General features: G+C 40.2%; 1 protein-coding gene across 4 annotated transcripts in view; it reads right to left on the minus strand.

Moving 5' to 3' along the window:
• Positions 1–281: 281 nt before the first annotated feature.
• Positions 282–17,378, minus strand: part of LOC125460455 (solute carrier family 12 member 7-like) — a 224,314-nt gene continuing 207,217 nt past the window's right edge. For all 4 annotated transcript variants that reach the window (XM_048547968.2, XM_048547983.2, XM_048547977.2 and 1 more), the window contains 4 exons: positions 13,686–13,861; positions 10,089–10,103; positions 6,442–6,575; positions 282–3,618 (listed from right to left, as the gene is read on the minus strand). In XM_048547968.2, the coding sequence (XP_048403925.2) occupies positions 3,527–3,618; positions 6,442–6,575; positions 10,089–10,103; positions 13,686–13,861 (417 nt within the window). In that variant the 3' untranslated portion in view covers positions 282–3,526. The remainder of the gene's footprint in view (positions 3,619–6,441; positions 6,576–10,088; positions 10,104–13,685; positions 13,862–17,378) is intronic.

A 17,378-nucleotide genomic window follows, 5' to 3' on the forward strand; every position in this document is an offset into this window, starting at 1 on the left:
AATGTTGCAAAGCTGCCTGCTGTTAATCTGCACTAAATCATAATATAATTTCCAATTTTAAATGAAGTAGCCCATAGTTAGTCAATCCGCAACCAATGACTGATTATTTTAGACTGTTATCATTAACAAAAGAGAATGAAGCCTAAATGGTATGTCATCAAATCATGTAGCGAACCATAAGCACGTTGTTCCCACTCCCACACAGTGAGAAGTAAAAAAACAGCTTTAAAACAGAGATAGTATATAATATATTTTACTCACACAGAAATGGTACTTAGAAGTCTTTAGAAAGGTTGGAAATTTAATTTCATAATGTCAAGTTGTTAAATACATGTGGTTATTTATACAATTGTAACATTTGCTAAGTTTTAGTTACACTTACACCAGTCTTTTTGTAAAACCCTGTTCCTTTCATCCCACCTCCCCACAAAAACCATAGCCCAAATAAATTACCCCACCAAAACCAACATGAGTAGTGACTACAACTAGTTTAAATTACCATTAATGCAGCTAATATACGAAGGCTGGTAATTTCAAAAATTAGACTCTTAAAAAAGAACTAGAAATAAAAGACCAACTTCACACCAAATGTCTCTATTCAGTGAATCACTTGACTTGGCATTCTTTATGCATGGGTGAAAGGGCCTGTGAAAAACCTTTGTTTGAAAACTGCAGCTCCCAGTGATCTGTGCTTCGCTAAAGGAGCTTTACTCATGTAGTCTCAATCTCAGATCACAACATAACCTCCCAAAGCTTTCTGCCAATATACAGTTTGTCAATTACCTATAAACTGGATTACAATTTCCCTAATCTGTTGGTATGCAGACAACTCCAGTCTCAACACCTCTAGCACATGGAGGATTGATGCAAAAGAATTAAGAAGCTTTTGTTACAAATCAGACCCTCCACATCTCTCTCTTCATCATCAAGTATATGTATATACATTCCCATGTATTATGCAAACTTAGGAACAAGAGCACAAGCTCCTCTCAAAAAAAAAATGCAACCTGGCTGGGAAAATTCCATTAGCTGGGCCCAAAGTAATGGGAGTGTTTTCCTATAAAAGGTTACCCAAACTACCTAATCCAATTTCTTTACCATTAGGGAGAAAAGTTCATTATTGATCCGACCAGGCTGCAGAGAGAACATAAACTGAATAAAAAATATTTGGTGACAAAGCTCCCCGTAAATTTTAAAATCAGAGCCCACACTTTCAAAAGGGTAAAAGGTGTGGAACATACACAAACATGGGCACACAAAGTTTCTCCTTCGCAGCATTCTGCAACCATGGTCACTTCACTGCAAAGCATAAGTGCAATTGAGTTAACAACAAATTGTAACAGTCGATTTTATTATACATGGCAAACGTTTGAGTTGATTTTACTTCAATCATGCTGAAGGCCTCTGTTTTTTGAACAGTTAAGTTATCCAAATGAGCCAGTGAACAGGAAATACTGCATTCAGGTTTTCTCTTACCTAAAAGTAGTGACCTAGCAACAAGAAAAAAATGTCATCACTTATAAAACAGGGCTCACTAAAGGTGCGGAATTTTGCAGATCTCTCACCTCAGAATAGCTATGAAAGTTTAGCCAGCATCCGGAGTAATGATTAATATTAATGGATGCAAGATGCCTACGTATGAACACAATATCGATTGAATGTAGCAAATATGGAGCAAGGGTCCCATCACCAAACAGAAACTGAATCAGCCAATGGACAAAATAATTCATAGCAGTTTCTCATTTCTTTTGTGTAACTAAGTGTTCATTTTATAAAACATGAATGACAAAAGTGGTCTCATCGGGCTCGGTGACAGAGAAGCTATGCCCACAGGGCAAGTCCAGCATGGGATGACTCAGGACCAGGCCCATAGCTACAGCCAGGCCTGTGCCAACAGCCAAGGTCGAAATAAGTGGCCCATGTGCCTTGACGTGAAAGCATTTTGGAAAAAACTTCATACATTTTAAACCACTTAACCCAAACAGGGAGACAATACACCTGCTAAATATGCTCCAGCACTGGGAGCTTCAGAAAAACAGGAACCAAGTGATTTACAGTGAGCAACTCAAGATGGATTTCAAACTGAACAAGAAAAAGAACAAGGAAAAAAAACAAGCTCAGAAGAAAAACGTACCACATTCAGTTATTCATTTCTATAAAAATAAAGTGAACCTTTGGGATAGATCATCTCAATTAGAACATTAGCATCGAGAAAATCACACAAGTTTATGTACCAAAAATCCCCATGCAGAAGGTAGAGCTCTTCTTGCGGTGTCAATCATGAACAAAGGGATAGTCTTGTAGGGTGGATATCCAGTCCTTTATATATAAACTTTGTATGAAACCCACCCAATTCTCATTGGAAACAAAGGAGGTAGAGATCCCAGATGTACATTTGTACAGTATGTAGAAAACAAAGGAAATTAAAGTACCTATCCAGCCTCTATTCTGGGCTAGTAAAAACAATTAGGTTAATACCCTTTATTTTAATCCTTATGGTCATTTAATCTAAACAACAGTTTCTTAGTTTAAGAAACAACACTCCAGCATAAACTAAGTTTAAAAATTCAAACCTTGCTACATTTAATGCTGGCTTTTCACTTATAGAAAAGTATTTGACAAAAGTACTTTATATATAATACATTCCAGCATTAAAACTCATGCCATCTGCACTATACTGTGTGTATTTGTAAAAATGAGGCTGTCATGCAAGCCCATCTTCCTGCAAGAAACTAAACTTGTGTTTGAACTGGTTTAAAAATAAACAAAAAAAGTAAAGTGGCACAAGAGTACCCACAAAACAGCGTGGGCTTCTCAACAATCAAATCAGCTTCTCCCCATCGCAACTGAGCAACAATGTGGGAAGATGCCAAATGCGGAGCTCCTGGTTAAGATTAAAAAAAGCAGGATGGCCACCTAGTGGTCAGCCCTAGCAAGTGCCTGGAAACAGAGTTCAGACTGTGGGTGTGTTTGTCCTGGCAAAACCAAGGTTCAGCAGGAAAAAAATGGAATTTTGCATTTATTTAGACAATGAAAACAAACACTTATGCAAAATGCATTCTCATCCTTTTCTCCCCAAATGGTCCTGATGATATTTCTTGGGTTCTATGCAACTGTTTCTGCGAAAAGCAGCACAGATATATAACCATTGTTTACTAAGCATCTAAGAATACGCCAACACTTAACAGTAGTATACACCTATAGAATTGTTCAGAGAGAGATAACAAACTGGAGTCTTCAGTTCACACGATGCAAGTGCTTTTTATCCCGCGTCTTTCCATCAAGAAACCGTGCAGCAGTGACTCCAGTCACTCCATCGTGGTCCACAACACGCGTGGAAGTCTTCTTAGCATCAAGATGCTTCTCTGTTCTAAATCACAACCAAAAACAAAAGATCCCAGCAGCAAAGGACACACAGAAGCAACCACCCCGCCCCAACATCCCCTGACACACAAAAGCCAACCGTCACTGGTGAAATGTGTTGGCATCACATTTGGTATTTGTGCTTCATGACAACGCAGCAGTCTTAGGAATAAATAGTGATCACTTCACTGCCACCACCTCGTACCATCAGGACTCTGTTCAAGCCCTCAGTCAGCACCTCCAGAAACTCCATATCTGTCAGGTTTTAAGTCAAGGGTATACACAATCTTTGAGAAATTGGTCAAATGCTGATACTCATTGAAAACGATAAAAGGCAAGCTGTGAGCACGGAAAAACGAAAGAAACGGATTTTTAAAAATAAAAATTATTCACAGGTTGAGGGCGTCACTGGCTAGGCGTCACTAGAGGGCAATTAAAACTCAACCACGTTGCTGTGGGTCTGGAGTCACATGTAGATCAGACCAGGGAAGGACAGCGGTTTCCTTCCTGAAGAAGGATTAGAGAACCAAATAATTCCCAATTTCCCAATAATTGACAACGGATTGATAGACTCCTAACTCCAGATTTTTTAAATTTATTGAACTCAAACTCTATCTGCTGTGGCAAGATTCGAACTTGGGCCCCCAGAACATTACTTGCATCTCTGCATTAACAGTTACACAATAATACCAATAAGCTGTCACCTCTCTGATGCAGGATATTTGAATAAACTATCCTTTAACAGTTAACAGTATCCTATAGACACCTTGATCAATCAGAATTCAGGCCTGCGCTTCTTCCCTGCATTTTACAGCATTTTCCAATATGAATTCAACAGTTTTTGGGGATCCCCCAAAACATTAAAGAATGAGACTGAAATGACATCAACTCTTGCTCATTTTCAGGAGCATTTCCAGTGTAGTTTTTGAAAAAAAAAGACAAGCTAAAACAGTCCACAGAGAACTGGACTGGCTGTTTTAGTGCACTGCAAGGAGATCAATGTACCTAAATGTAAAAATGCCTTTATAACACACTCTCTCAATTAACAGCTTGCTTAAATTCTAACCACTGAAAGGCCATCGAGTTGGACAACAAACAGAAATTAATATTCAAGAGGAGCTCTATATTGTAACCACATGTGATTAATGTTCTTAGAAGACTTTACTGGGCAGTGCTACTATCTCCTGGGAGGTCACAAAGTATAGAGCTGGATGACACAGCAAGCTAAGCAGCATCTTAGAAGATTTGTGCACCTCCGATTCTGCTTGGCCTGCTGTGTTCATCCAGCTCTACGCTTTGTTATCTCAGATTCTCCAGCATCTGCAGTTCCTATTATCTCCTGAGAGGTATTGGACAAAGAGAGGCTAACAAAAAACAACACAATATTCCCTTCCAGAGAAGTCATGAGCAGAATTGCCTTTATAACACTAAACGTCTTTTGGGGAAAGAAACTGCCATCCTTACCTGATCTGGCCTACATGTGACTCCAGACCCATAGCAATGTGGTTGACTTTTAGCTGCCTTGTGTGCAACCAAGATGCCCTCATCCTGTGAATGGATTTTTAAAAATAATTATTTCATACCTATATCTTTATCTGCACACCCTTTTCCTCATCAGCAGAAACCTGATACCTTTGAAACAGACAAAAGAAATTCATGTCTGAGCTGCTGAATCAAAGTCTACGCTCCGAGTCAAGAGGAAATAAAACAGCTCGATTTCTCATTTATAAAGTCAGACTCTCCTTTCATTGCTTGTCAACTCAGAAAGGAGGTCATTGAAGCCCCTGAACAGGCCGAAATCAGTGTGTCTGGTGGTGCAACAAAAGATTTTTTGATGAGAATTTATCTTGTTATGAGCTCTAAACGTCATAGCTATTTTGAAAAAAGGATAAGCAAGTACAGTTTTGCAACAGAAATTAAATGTCCAAGGGGAGTAAATAATTAAAATTTGGAGATCTGAGGCTAGGACAGGAATTTGAATTGTATTTTTTAAAATTCATTCATGGGACGAGGGCACCACTGGCTAGACTGCCATTTTATTGTCCATCCCTAATTGCCCAGAGGGCAGTTAAGAGTCAACCATATTACTGTAGGTCTGGAGTCACGTGTAGGCCAGACAGTGACGGATGGCAGTTTCCTTCCCTTAAGGATATAATGAACCCGATGGGTTTTTCCAACGATTGACAAGGATTCATTGTCATCATTAGATTCTTAATGAATACAAAAAAAATTTTAGCGTTTTATCAAATTCAAATTCCACCATCTGCCATTGCAGGACTTGAACCTGGATCCCCAGGACATTACGTGTGTCTCTGGGTGATGTGCTGGTATCGGACTGGGATGGACAAAGTCAGAAGTCACATAACGCCAGGCTACAGTGCAGCAAATTTATTTGTAATCACTGACGAAGCAGCAGTGCCCCAAAAGCTTCTGACTATAAACAAACTGGTCGGACTATGACCTGGTGTTGTGTGACTTCTGACTTGGTCTCTGGATTAACATGCCTGTAATAATACCACTAGGTCATCAGCTATCTGAATTATCAAAAGTTGAATGAAACCAGCTCTCACTACGAGATAAGCTCAGAAAGGGAGGCTGGTGTATTTGGTGCAGAAGGAAGTGACAGGGGTGTAGAATCGGTCTTTGTGGGGTAAGGACTTGGGAGAAAAGTTTGGGTTATGGCCGAGGAAATAGGGGTATGAACTAACTGAAGCAGAATAAACAGACTCCAAGTTAGTAACAAGGTTCTCAAATGATTTGGTTATATTTGCTAGAGGTTGTAAGGGGAACTTAGGAGTGAATTAATGAAATGCTGGACAGTTAAGAACCTTTTTTGGGTTCATTTGGTCAACGGAATGCAAAATAAGTGACTGAGAAGTCAAGGGCAGAGAAAAAGATTAAAGCAATTCTCAGGAGTGAGAAGAGCACCGTACAATGTGCTGCGTCAAGCAGTTTTGTCCAAAAGGATAGGCTAAGTAGTGAATACTAATGCACATCACAAATAGCACTCAATTCTACCCACAGTGTTTGTGTTTCTTTGTAAAACACCAAGGGTAACAGCTGAGATGAGAAGGATACAGTTTTCATCTCCTTGTCTGTTCTTGGGGGGACCTGGCATGTTCAGTAACACGAGTCTGGCATCCTGGGATCTGTTAACAACGACTTCATTGAGCTTCACTGCTGTGTGCATCCTCCTAACATTGGACTGATTCCTGAAAGAGGATAACTTGATTCTTGATAAACCCATGACTTAGACCAGATGACAGGAAGAGCAGTACAATGAAGTTATCATCTACATAACCATCCTAACTTGATTACATTAAAAAAGGAAAAGTCAGTAAGTTTAAATTGATCATGCACAGAACAAAGAATGCATTTAGAAAAACTTCATTCATTTAGCACAATGGGAAATTAGGAAGTTGATCAGCCTTTTCTGTAAGCTTTTTTACTGCAGTAAAGCATGAGCCAGACTGGGTAAGGGGTGGCATGATGCCTTTGCCAAAAGGATATTTAAGGAATCATGCAACGCATATCCAGATTTCAGACATCTAAATCAAAATACATTCATGCACAGTTAATAATTGCCTACTATTAACCCCATGCAACACCAAAACAGCATTATTGTGATGTGAAAATCTTCAAAGATCTGTATCACGTATACAAGTTCCATGTACAAAACACATGCACGAGTAAATACTTGCTAGTCCTTTTAGCCCACGCAATCCAAAAGCTTCAATGCGTGCTTAAACTAAAGGGTTACCATTAAAAAGATTAAATATTATAATTTTTTTTGACAGTGAGCCCAATTGTGCAAGATCTACCACAGATTGGATGTCTTAAAGCTTCTAACAAAAAATATTTTGTTCTGAACTAAAAGATTAAAATACTACTTGGAAGTGGAGATAGAGTCTTAAACAAAAAAAAATACTATTGATCATTTCTTCATCATGCTATTGCTTAGTGAACAGAAAAGGATATTCTCATTTTAAAAAAGGAGACTTATCTCATGGCTTCATCGAACAAGTTCTGAGGAAGGGTCATCGGACCCGAAACAGTGACTCTGTTTTCTCCTTCACAGACGCTGCCAGACCTGCTGAGCTTTCCCAGCAACTTTGTTTTTGTAAGTGGCTTGCTAGACTGTTTCAGTTGGTTCTTGCCAGGCAACTACACAGTCTTTCCCATCCAGCGTCCTGTGATAGAACAATACTCTCGGCCTCAGTGCCCAGAGATTAGGGAGGAGAAAAATGAATGAAAAAAAGTCAATAAAATCATTCAGTTTCCAGACAATCAGTCTGCTCCCTTGAGGCAGGCATGGACGTAAGGTGCAGGCACTTTGTCCCATAGTGTGAGGCCACTGCTTCATTGAGACATGCATAATAATGGGTCAAAGCATTGCTCCGAGCAGAAATCTGGTCTTCAGCCACAAGGGCATTAGTGGCATCTGGTCTTTTGAGCTCGGATCCTCTCTATAAATAACAGACTAGTTACACAAGCTTAGTCAAAGTGATAGATTTTAAGAAGCATCTCAAAAGAAGGAGACAGAGAGTTACTTAGATGGAATTCCAGAGCTACTGAATAGATACCCGAAGCTACTTCCATCGATGGAGGTGTAAAGAAAACTAGAGATTCCCAGAATGCACAGGTCAGAAGTGGTTACAAATATATTGCTGAAAGAGAGACATTTTTATGGAGTTTTGTCCAGCACTCACCAGTACATTTCACAAGAAAGTAACACTTATGCCTGCATGAGAGGGGAATACTGATTAGTTGGCAAGTGGATCCTGACTGTAGGTGTTTCCATGAAGAATTCACTAGTTCATGATGACTAACAGTTAACTACCATGCTTTAAATTTGAACTAGACACATTGGTCTATTTCTCAGAGCAAGACTTGACCAGAGAATTACTGCCAATTATTTTGTTGAGTTGAAACAGATGCAGTGCTTCTACTGTTTGCAAAGAACAGGGCCCTGTCGTATTTTATTGTGGTACTTCTAGTCCATCCAATTGCACAGTGGTGCAAACTGACCACCTGTCCTAATTAGTGTTAGGATTATTTAGCAAAATTTGTCCAATTATGGCTTAATATGTAGTGTTGGATAGTGTGTCGCAGGCTTTACAAGCATCTGCTGGTTAGGTACATTCAGTATGTTGCTTCTTGCACAACCAAAAAGGATATGCTGTTTGATTGAATCAGTTGGCACTAAAGACCATATACCACATTATTCTTCCGTGTAGTTGGTAAAATGAAGTTGTGGCTTACAGTCGCATTCTACTAGTAGCAAACAGTTGTGTTACCACTGCGTAGTAGAGGCATGACAGAATTAGCTTCACCCATTGCCATGAGACATCTTAGTCATCTAATGAAATCTGAGGTAGAATGGGCACTTTTTAGGAACAGAAGTAATAGCCTTAGATTCATTTATGAATTTTCATGATATACAGCAACAATGATCCAAACAACATAGCCTTTATCGCACAAGATGGCTTTGATGAACCCTATTTCGGTATCATGCTTGTACAGTGAACAAATGGTTAGGGACCTGTTAACAAGGTAAGGCCAATCTTTTATCATGTCAAACTGTAGGAATTCCAGTGTTTATACTGACTAGTAAAAGTAGGCTTGCAGGTGACAGCAATACAGAAGCCATTGGCCAATTTCTCAGCAAGGACGTCAAAGAGGGGGACATCATTTGACTTCTATTTCAAATGACAAATTTCAGGACAAGATGGAACCTATTAAGATGTGCAAGGAAATTCTAATACACACATGTAGATTCAAATATGGTAAACATATATCATACCAGCAATATGCATGGGGTAGGAGGTTAAATGTTACACCATCGCAAACATTTCCGACACACACCAAAGATGTCTATAAGAGCTAGGAAGATGGAGATCCTAACACCAGCTATTTGGGCACTGAGTAAAATTATCGTTAACTGGTGCATTCTCCATGGCAACATCTGTATCAGAGTCTACTTGCCAATAGATTAATGCAGTCCTCACGTAATAAATGTTATTTTCCCTTTACATTGGTATTTCTTGCAAATTGTCCTGATGAATCTAAGTTAAAAAGGTCTCAGAAATCTGTCCGTTTTTGGAATCAGTCAACCTCTGTGCTACCAAATGACTATTTGATACAAATATTGTCAGGTATACAAAGCCGTAAAAAGGACAAGAAAGGGATGGAGAATTATAACTTTAAAGCATTACTTGACTGGGAGCCAGCATAGGTCAGCGAGCAGGACTTAGTGAGAGCTGTGGGTTTGATGTGCTCCAGTTTATGGAGGCAGTAAGTGGGAGAGAGACTGAGACAGCATAGGTGACACAGGCAGAATCAGCTCTTGATCTGGTTGTTCCTTTGGTCAATACTCGGTAACTCAACAATAGTTGATTCAAACATCTGGGAAACCTTGAAAGTAAATTGAAATGTATGGACTCTGTATGGAGCTGCAGTGGATATCACATTAATATCTAGATTTGAATATACAAATTATTTAGAAATGAACAAAGAAAACAATTTTGGTACATTAAAATGTCCAAATTGAATTAGTGCAAACACAGTTAGCCCTTACTCTCTAGAATAATTTGAAGAGAGAGCAAATGAGCAGTCTGCAGTTATTGAAGCTTTTGAAGAAAACCTCATGTGCTATTAAGGACAATCTACAAATAAAAAACACACAAAAGAAGCACAGATTAAATTCGAAGTAAAACGTGACTTACAGATTTCCCCATTCTCTGAAACAACAGAGAGAAAGAAAATGGTAGTTATTGCATGTTCAAACATTAAGGCTGTTTGTTCACAATTTCAGAAAATCAAGCAGCGTAGGAAAGATTATTACATTTCCAAAGTATTGTATTAAAAATTCATGGGCCACGATAATGCAATTTACTGATGTCACAGTAACTCAGTCTCCTCCCAGTGGTTCTCTGGCACAGCTAATGCTTTGTTTGTGATTCACACGCATCCTTGTTTGACAACGTTATGACAAAACTAGGGAGTACCAACATGTTTTCCAAAAGAGGCAAATTTAACTCTGGGCAGGAAACCACACAGAGGAGTTGCTGAGTCAGCAGCAGTGGTGACTAGTCATAGTAGCCTTTCCCACTGGTTAACTGCCATCGTTCCACATCAAAACAGGCAAACCAGCAGGTGAGGACTGGTTAAACAAGCATCTCAGTTTAGAGTCTCACAAAGGGAGGGGTAGGGAAGAGAGATCGTAAGATAGCAGGAAAACCAGAATGTTCCTTATACAGTTTGAAAGGCTTGTTGTCAAAACTGTAAACTCTCAGGTGTGGGGACTGTATCTGGGGATCAGTCAGACCAAGAAAATCAACCCAACTTCAGCCCATCCAGTGTTAACATCTCCTCTTCTATTGTCTATAAAATGAATCGCTTACAAAACAATACAAATATCTTGTTATGGACCAGATCGTACCCCTACAAAATACTTGAAAGGTAGCCTAGATACCAATCTTTCCCTATTTTAAAGGCAAATGTAACTGCTGTGTTCCAGATGCAATTTGATTAGTCAAACTACTGTGTTAAGCAAAATACAATTTATTTAAACACACAATATATAAAATACAACACAAGAGGTAACTTAACTATTTTGAAAAACATAACAGAATTGTAGGTAATAACGATCATAAATTAGGGGAGGTGATGGCCGAGTGGTATTATCATCAGACTACTAATCCAGAAAAGCTGGTCATGTTCTGGGGATCTGGGTTCAAATCCCACTATAGCAGCTGGTGGAATCTGAATTCAATAAAACAAAAATTAAGAAAAAATTACTGAGCACAAAAAATGAATTCATGCAACAGCTTGGACCCTTTAAGGTATGAGTGCTGCAAAGTATGACAATGCTGTGGCTTTAAGAGGGTATGGTCATTAATGATGACCATGAATCCATTGTTGATTGTCAGGAAAAACCCATCTGGTTCACCAATGTCCTTTAGGGAAGGAAGCTGCCATCTTTATCTGGTCTGGCCTACATGTGACTCCAGACCCACAGCAACATGGATGACTCTTAACTTCCCTCTGGGCAATTATGGATAGGTAGTAAATGCTGGCCCAGCCAATGGCGCCCATATCCCATAAGTCAACAAAAATTTTTAACTGTTCCAACGTAGTAACATCCATAAACACAGCCCTTGGTAAAAAGACAAATTCAGAAAAACAGCTTTGTCTCACAAGTAACCCAGCAGCAAACAGAAACCTCAGCTTCTAGCTGTCACCGAGAAAGGGAGAAGATAGCTTCTACTTCTTCAAACCCACAACAACTGATCAAAGCTAAACCTAAAAAAAACACAAAGAGAGAAGAAATCATGGTCTCTGAGAGCCGGCCACACCCATCCAGGCTGCTTCTATTGTTCCAACTTTTTAAAAAGCCCTCAAGGTTTGTACAAGCTGTTTTTAGTGGTTTCGGTAGGCTATTCCTCATCTCGACTTTACAACCTGTCATTTCAAAAAAAGACAAAATACCCTTTTAAAGCCACAGCATTGTCATACTTTGCAGCACTCATACCTTAAAAACGGGTCCAAGCTGTTGCATGAATTCATTTTTTGTGCTCAGTAATTTTTTCTTAATTCATTCATTAGATGAAGGTGGCACTAGCTACACCAGCATTTATTGCCCACCTTCTGGCCAAGTAAGAGTCAACCACATTGCTGAGAGTCTGGAGTCACCTGTATGCCAGATCAGGTAAGGATGGCAGTTTCCTTCCCTAATGGACATTAATGAACCCGATGGGCTTTTCCGATAATCTGTCATCGTTAGACTCTTAATTCTTGGATTAAAATTCCACCAGCTGCCATGGCAGGATTCGAATCCAGGTGCACAGAACATTACCTGGGTCTCTGGAATAACAGTCCAGCAATTACGCCCCTCTTCTTGTAATTAGCTGCATTAACTGTAAATAACTAATTAGAACACCTAGAAACATTTCCACACAGAGTAATAACTCCTGGTGTGTTTCAAAGTCAGCTTTTAATATTGAAGTATTCAACTGACCCATAGAAACAAACAAACGGGTGGCGTAGTAGGCCAAATCGGCCCTTCAAGCCTGCTCAGCCATTCGATATGATCATGGCTGACCATCTCAACACAACCCTGCTTCTACTTTCTCCCCATACCTTTGATTCCTTTAGCCTAAAGGCCTATAACTAACTCCTTTGGTGCATTTGGTGTTTGGCCTCAACTGTTTTCTCTGGCAGAATTCCATAGGCCTGCCACTTTCTGGGCGAATAAATCTCTCCTACCCTGACAAAACAATATACATCTGAAATCAGAGCCTTCCCATCCCCCACAATAAAGGTCCAAATGAGTTAAACTCATGCATTACAATCCAAGCATCAAACTCAGGGCTTTTTGATCATTCCGATTCAGCCCATGAATGAATACACGCTCAAAAGATTCCAATTTGGATGCTGACTCAACAACTCAAGCTTTATGCGACATTCAAGTTGCAATGAAGTAAAACTGGAACATGCATATCTTTATTCTACTGATTAAAGCTGTCAGTGGATAAAGCTGAATGTTACTTTAGACAGGAATCATTTAGGACTTGTTTTTGGCAGCTAGGCACAGGGCAGCATAAAAACTTAACTGGCTCACTTTAGGCTTTTAACAGTGGAAGCCGACTGCTCCTACTATCTTGAGGGTGGCACACTGGCTAGTGCTGTTGCCTCTCAGTGCCATAGCCCTGGGTTCGATTGTAGCATCAGGCAACTGCGTGCAATTTGCACGTTCTCCCTGTGCCAGCGCGGATTTCCTGCAAGTGCTCCGGTTTCCTCCCTCAGTCCAAAGACGTGCAGGATATGTGGAATGGCCATGGTAAATTGCCCACTGTATCCAGGGATGTGCAGGTTAGGAGGATGAGCATGGAAAATGCAGAGTTATAGGGACAGGGGCTGGTTAAAATGTCCTTTTGGAGGGTTGGTGTGGACTCTAATGGGCCAAACTGCCTGCTTCCACACTGTAGGGATTCTATGATTCTGTGACTGCCCTGTTCTAGCGATCAGACCTCAATCTGCGCTCACATGAGGACCTGAGATGTCCGTTCTGTTATGCTGGAAGCTCCCTTTGCCCATTCACTCTGAATATGCATCAGCTGATGGGTTTAACAAGTAAGTTTGAACTTTGGTATTCCCTGACTGGAGAAATTCTCGAACACTGTTCTGTGAACCAACCTAAACAGTTCTCAGAACAGGCATGAATTTAATACCCATTTCAGATTATACTTTAAGAGATGCTTAAACAGGAAAGAACAATGACCAATGAAGCTGGACACAAAACAAAATGGAAAACAACTTACGGTTTCATGTTAAAAATATCTCGCACACCTTCTGGCGATAAAGATTCTTTATTTTTGTTCTTTTCTGCAGTAATTTTCTCTTTAGTCCAGGTCATGTGTACCCCTTCAGGGGGAACGGCGAGCCGATCAGTGCCAGAGGAGTGGCCCGCTGCATTCCGGTCATGTATCAGCTGGGCCTAAAGAAAACAAGGCCGAAAGGAAACAACAGTCACCAAATCAGTATGAGCCCAAACCGTACAGAACCGTGTGAAAAATAGTCAGTCGGTCATTCAACTGGCCCTCATGTGGGCCAAAATCACCAAAAATTATGCTTAATGCCACTCTAGGCTGGCCAGGAAGTTCGATGACACCAATGCCGATTACAGACTGGCCTCATGAGGTCCAACCCACCATCTATGCAAATTTAAGATTCAGGCTGACTTCGTCCTCCTTACTGAGCAAATTCAGAGATATACCACAGTAAGTTTATTTATTTCAGATGGCATAAGACAAAAAAAAAAGAAAGTTACACTCATTCTCGGAGAGAACTTCCATCGATCTTTTCAAGCTTGCTCATCTTCTCGGTTTTCCAGTTACACCAATCATGGGTTTAACTTACATCATCTTTTCTGCCACTTGGTTCTCTAACATCTCACCTTTGCCTTGCCTTGGATCCTGCTTTAACCTTATTGCATCTCTAACCATTTGTAGTTCTGATGAAAAGTTCTTGACCTCAAGCATCTCTATCTGTTGAGCATTTCGCTGTTACTGCGATCCTAGTCAATTATTGCACACTGGGTAAAAAGCTTTCAAAGACACACCATTTAAAAGTTGTGAACATAGAAAGGTATAGCAACAGGACATAGGAGCTGCAATTTTATTTGATTTATTCTGACAGATATGTGACTTACAGAAGTGATTTAACAACATACTAATACTAATCATGATATGAAAGCAGTGAAATGAAGATTTTTGCTGCAGTATTTTGAAATTTGAAAATTCATAACCTGATAATAACTGACTGTAGATCACTCCCATTGATACCGATTATTTGTAATCAGTCTTGGCAGTATCAGTGTCAGAGTGGGACGCAACAGTATAGCAATTAGAAACAGTCTGTGTTGAGCCATGACATGCAATAAAGCTATATCTGTCTGCAAACTTAATATTTTCCTGCTGGATGATAATTCCCGGTAATTCAAGTATATATATTCAAACAGAAAAAAGGCAAGGAAAAGGGAAGAGATGGATGGGGAAAAATTCAATTAGAAAACAATCTTTGATAATCTGGCAATTCTATTTTGCCAACTAATTCAGCTATCAACCGTATCCAGCCCTATAGCAATAATGGAATTGTTGGCTAAATCGGTGACAAATCCAACCTCTTTTCAATTACTCAACAATTAACCCAAACATGAGGTTGGGTGAAAAAAACAACACACACATTGGGGACATTACGGGTCCTAGTCTCCCCGCCTAACGGAAACAACTTCCTAGCATCCACCCCTTCTAAACCATACATTATCTTGTAACTTTGTATTAGATCTCCCCTCAACCTTCTAAACTCTAATGAGTTCAATCCCAGGATCCTTAGCCGTTCATATGTTAAACCTACCATTCCAGGGATCATCCGTGTGAATCTCTGCTGTACATGCTCCAGTGCCAGTATGCCCTTCCTGAGGTGTGGGGCCCAAAATTGGTCACAGTATTCTAAATGGGGCCTAACTAGAGCTTTATAAAGTCTCAGAAGCATATCGCTGCTTTTATATTCCAACCCTCGAGATAAACGACAACATTACATTCGCTTTCTTAATTACGGACTCTACCCGCAAGTTAACCTTTAGAGAATCCTGAACTAACATTCCCATATGCCTTTGTACTTCTGCTTTGCGAATTTTCTCACCATTTAGAAAATAGTCCATGCCTGTATTCTTTTTTCCAAAGTGCAAAACCTCACATTTACTCACATTGAATTTCATCAGCCATTTCCTGGACCACTCTCCTAAACTGTCTAAATCTTTCTGCAGCTTCCCCACCGCCTCAGTACTACCTGCCTGTCCACCTATCTTCGTATCATCGGCAAACTTCGCCAGAATGTCCCCAGTCCCTTCATCCAAGTCATTAATGTATAAGGTGAATAGCTGCGGCCCCAACACTGAACCCTGCGGGACACCACTCGTCACCGGTTGCCATTCTGAAAAAAAAGAGTCTTTTATCCCAACTCTCCGCCTTCTGTCAGACAGCCAATCTTCAATCCAAGCCAGTAGCTCACCTCGAACACCATGGGCCCTCACCTTGCTCAGCAGCCTCCTGTGAGGCAGCGTATCAAAGGCCTTTTGGAAGTCTAGATAGATAACATCTACTGGGTTTCCCTGGTCTAACATACTTGTTACCTCTTCAAAGAATTCTAACAGGTTTGTCAGGCACGACCTCCCCTTACTAAATCCATGCTGACTTGTTCTAATCTGACCCTGCACTTCCAGGAATTTAGAAATCTCATCCTTGACAATGGGTTCTAGAATTTTACCAACTACCGAGATTAGGCTAATCGGCCTATAATTTTCCATCTTTTGCCTTGATCCTTTCTTAAACAAGGGGGTTACATCTGGGACTTTCCCTGACTCCAGTGACTTTTGAAAGATCACAACCAAAGCCGCCGCCATTTCCACAGCCACCTCCCTCAGAACTCTAGGATGTAGCCCATCGGGGCCAGGAGATTTATCAATTTTTAGACCTTTTAGCTTTTCTAGCACTTTTTCTTTTGTAATGCCTACCATACTCAACTCTGCCCCCTGGCTCTCCCTAATTGTTGGCATACTACTCATGTCTTCCACTGTGAAGACTGACGCAAAGTACTTAAATGGTGGAGTAGACTTGATGGGCCGAACGGCCTTACTTCCACTCCTATGTCTTATGGTCTTATTACTGGCAACAAATGACACTTGTTCTTCGCTAGCTCACTACATCTACCACAACACCTTTACAAATTCCTCATATACTAGATCGCTAAGTGCTGTTTGCTGAAACTAATTTTTAATATTCTCCCCCTTTATTATATTATTGCAGAAAGACTTATTCTGAATTTTTATTTCTTCATTTTTCTAAATTATCACTACAATGTTGTACTTTAGCAAGTCTGCAATGTTGAACTTCTTATTTCTTTATTTTTCTAACTCCTCCAGGTATTTGTACTCGAATATCTCTACCTAAGTACCTTTCTACCCAAGATGGTGCCATAAGTTGCAACTTGTAAAAGCTTTTCGCTACGTGAGTACATGTGACAATAAAGCTAATTCTAATTCAAAAAGCCAATTCAAATTCAAAGTTGAATGAATCAGCACTTAAGATGGAAATCTCCCATTTGGATTCGTGTTATATCAAGTGAGATTCATGGTGCCCACTTCATTGTGGCTCAGAACAACGTATCTCTCAGTATCTTGTGTTCTTCACCTCATTAGTTATGCAACCAGGTTCTTGGACACCTTCCCTCAGGAAATCAGGCAGAAATGCTCACCACTGCCAGGACCTTTGGTTTTCCCCTCCTCTGGCACCATTTTTAAAGCCCAGCTGCACACCACTCGCACCGTGGCACTAGGCCCTCAACACAAAACGCATGGCCCAGTCACTCCAGGCATCAGGGATAGGGGCCTTGCAATGTTAGGAAACTGGGTGGGAGGGTAGCCCCTTCGCCAGCCAACTATCACGAGGGGCTAA

Source organism: Stegostoma tigrinum, chromosome 2 (genome assembly GCF_030684315.1).
Source record: "Stegostoma tigrinum isolate sSteTig4 chromosome 2, sSteTig4.hap1, whole genome shotgun sequence".
NCBI lineage: Eukaryota > Metazoa > Chordata > Chondrichthyes > Orectolobiformes > Stegostomatidae > Stegostoma > Stegostoma tigrinum.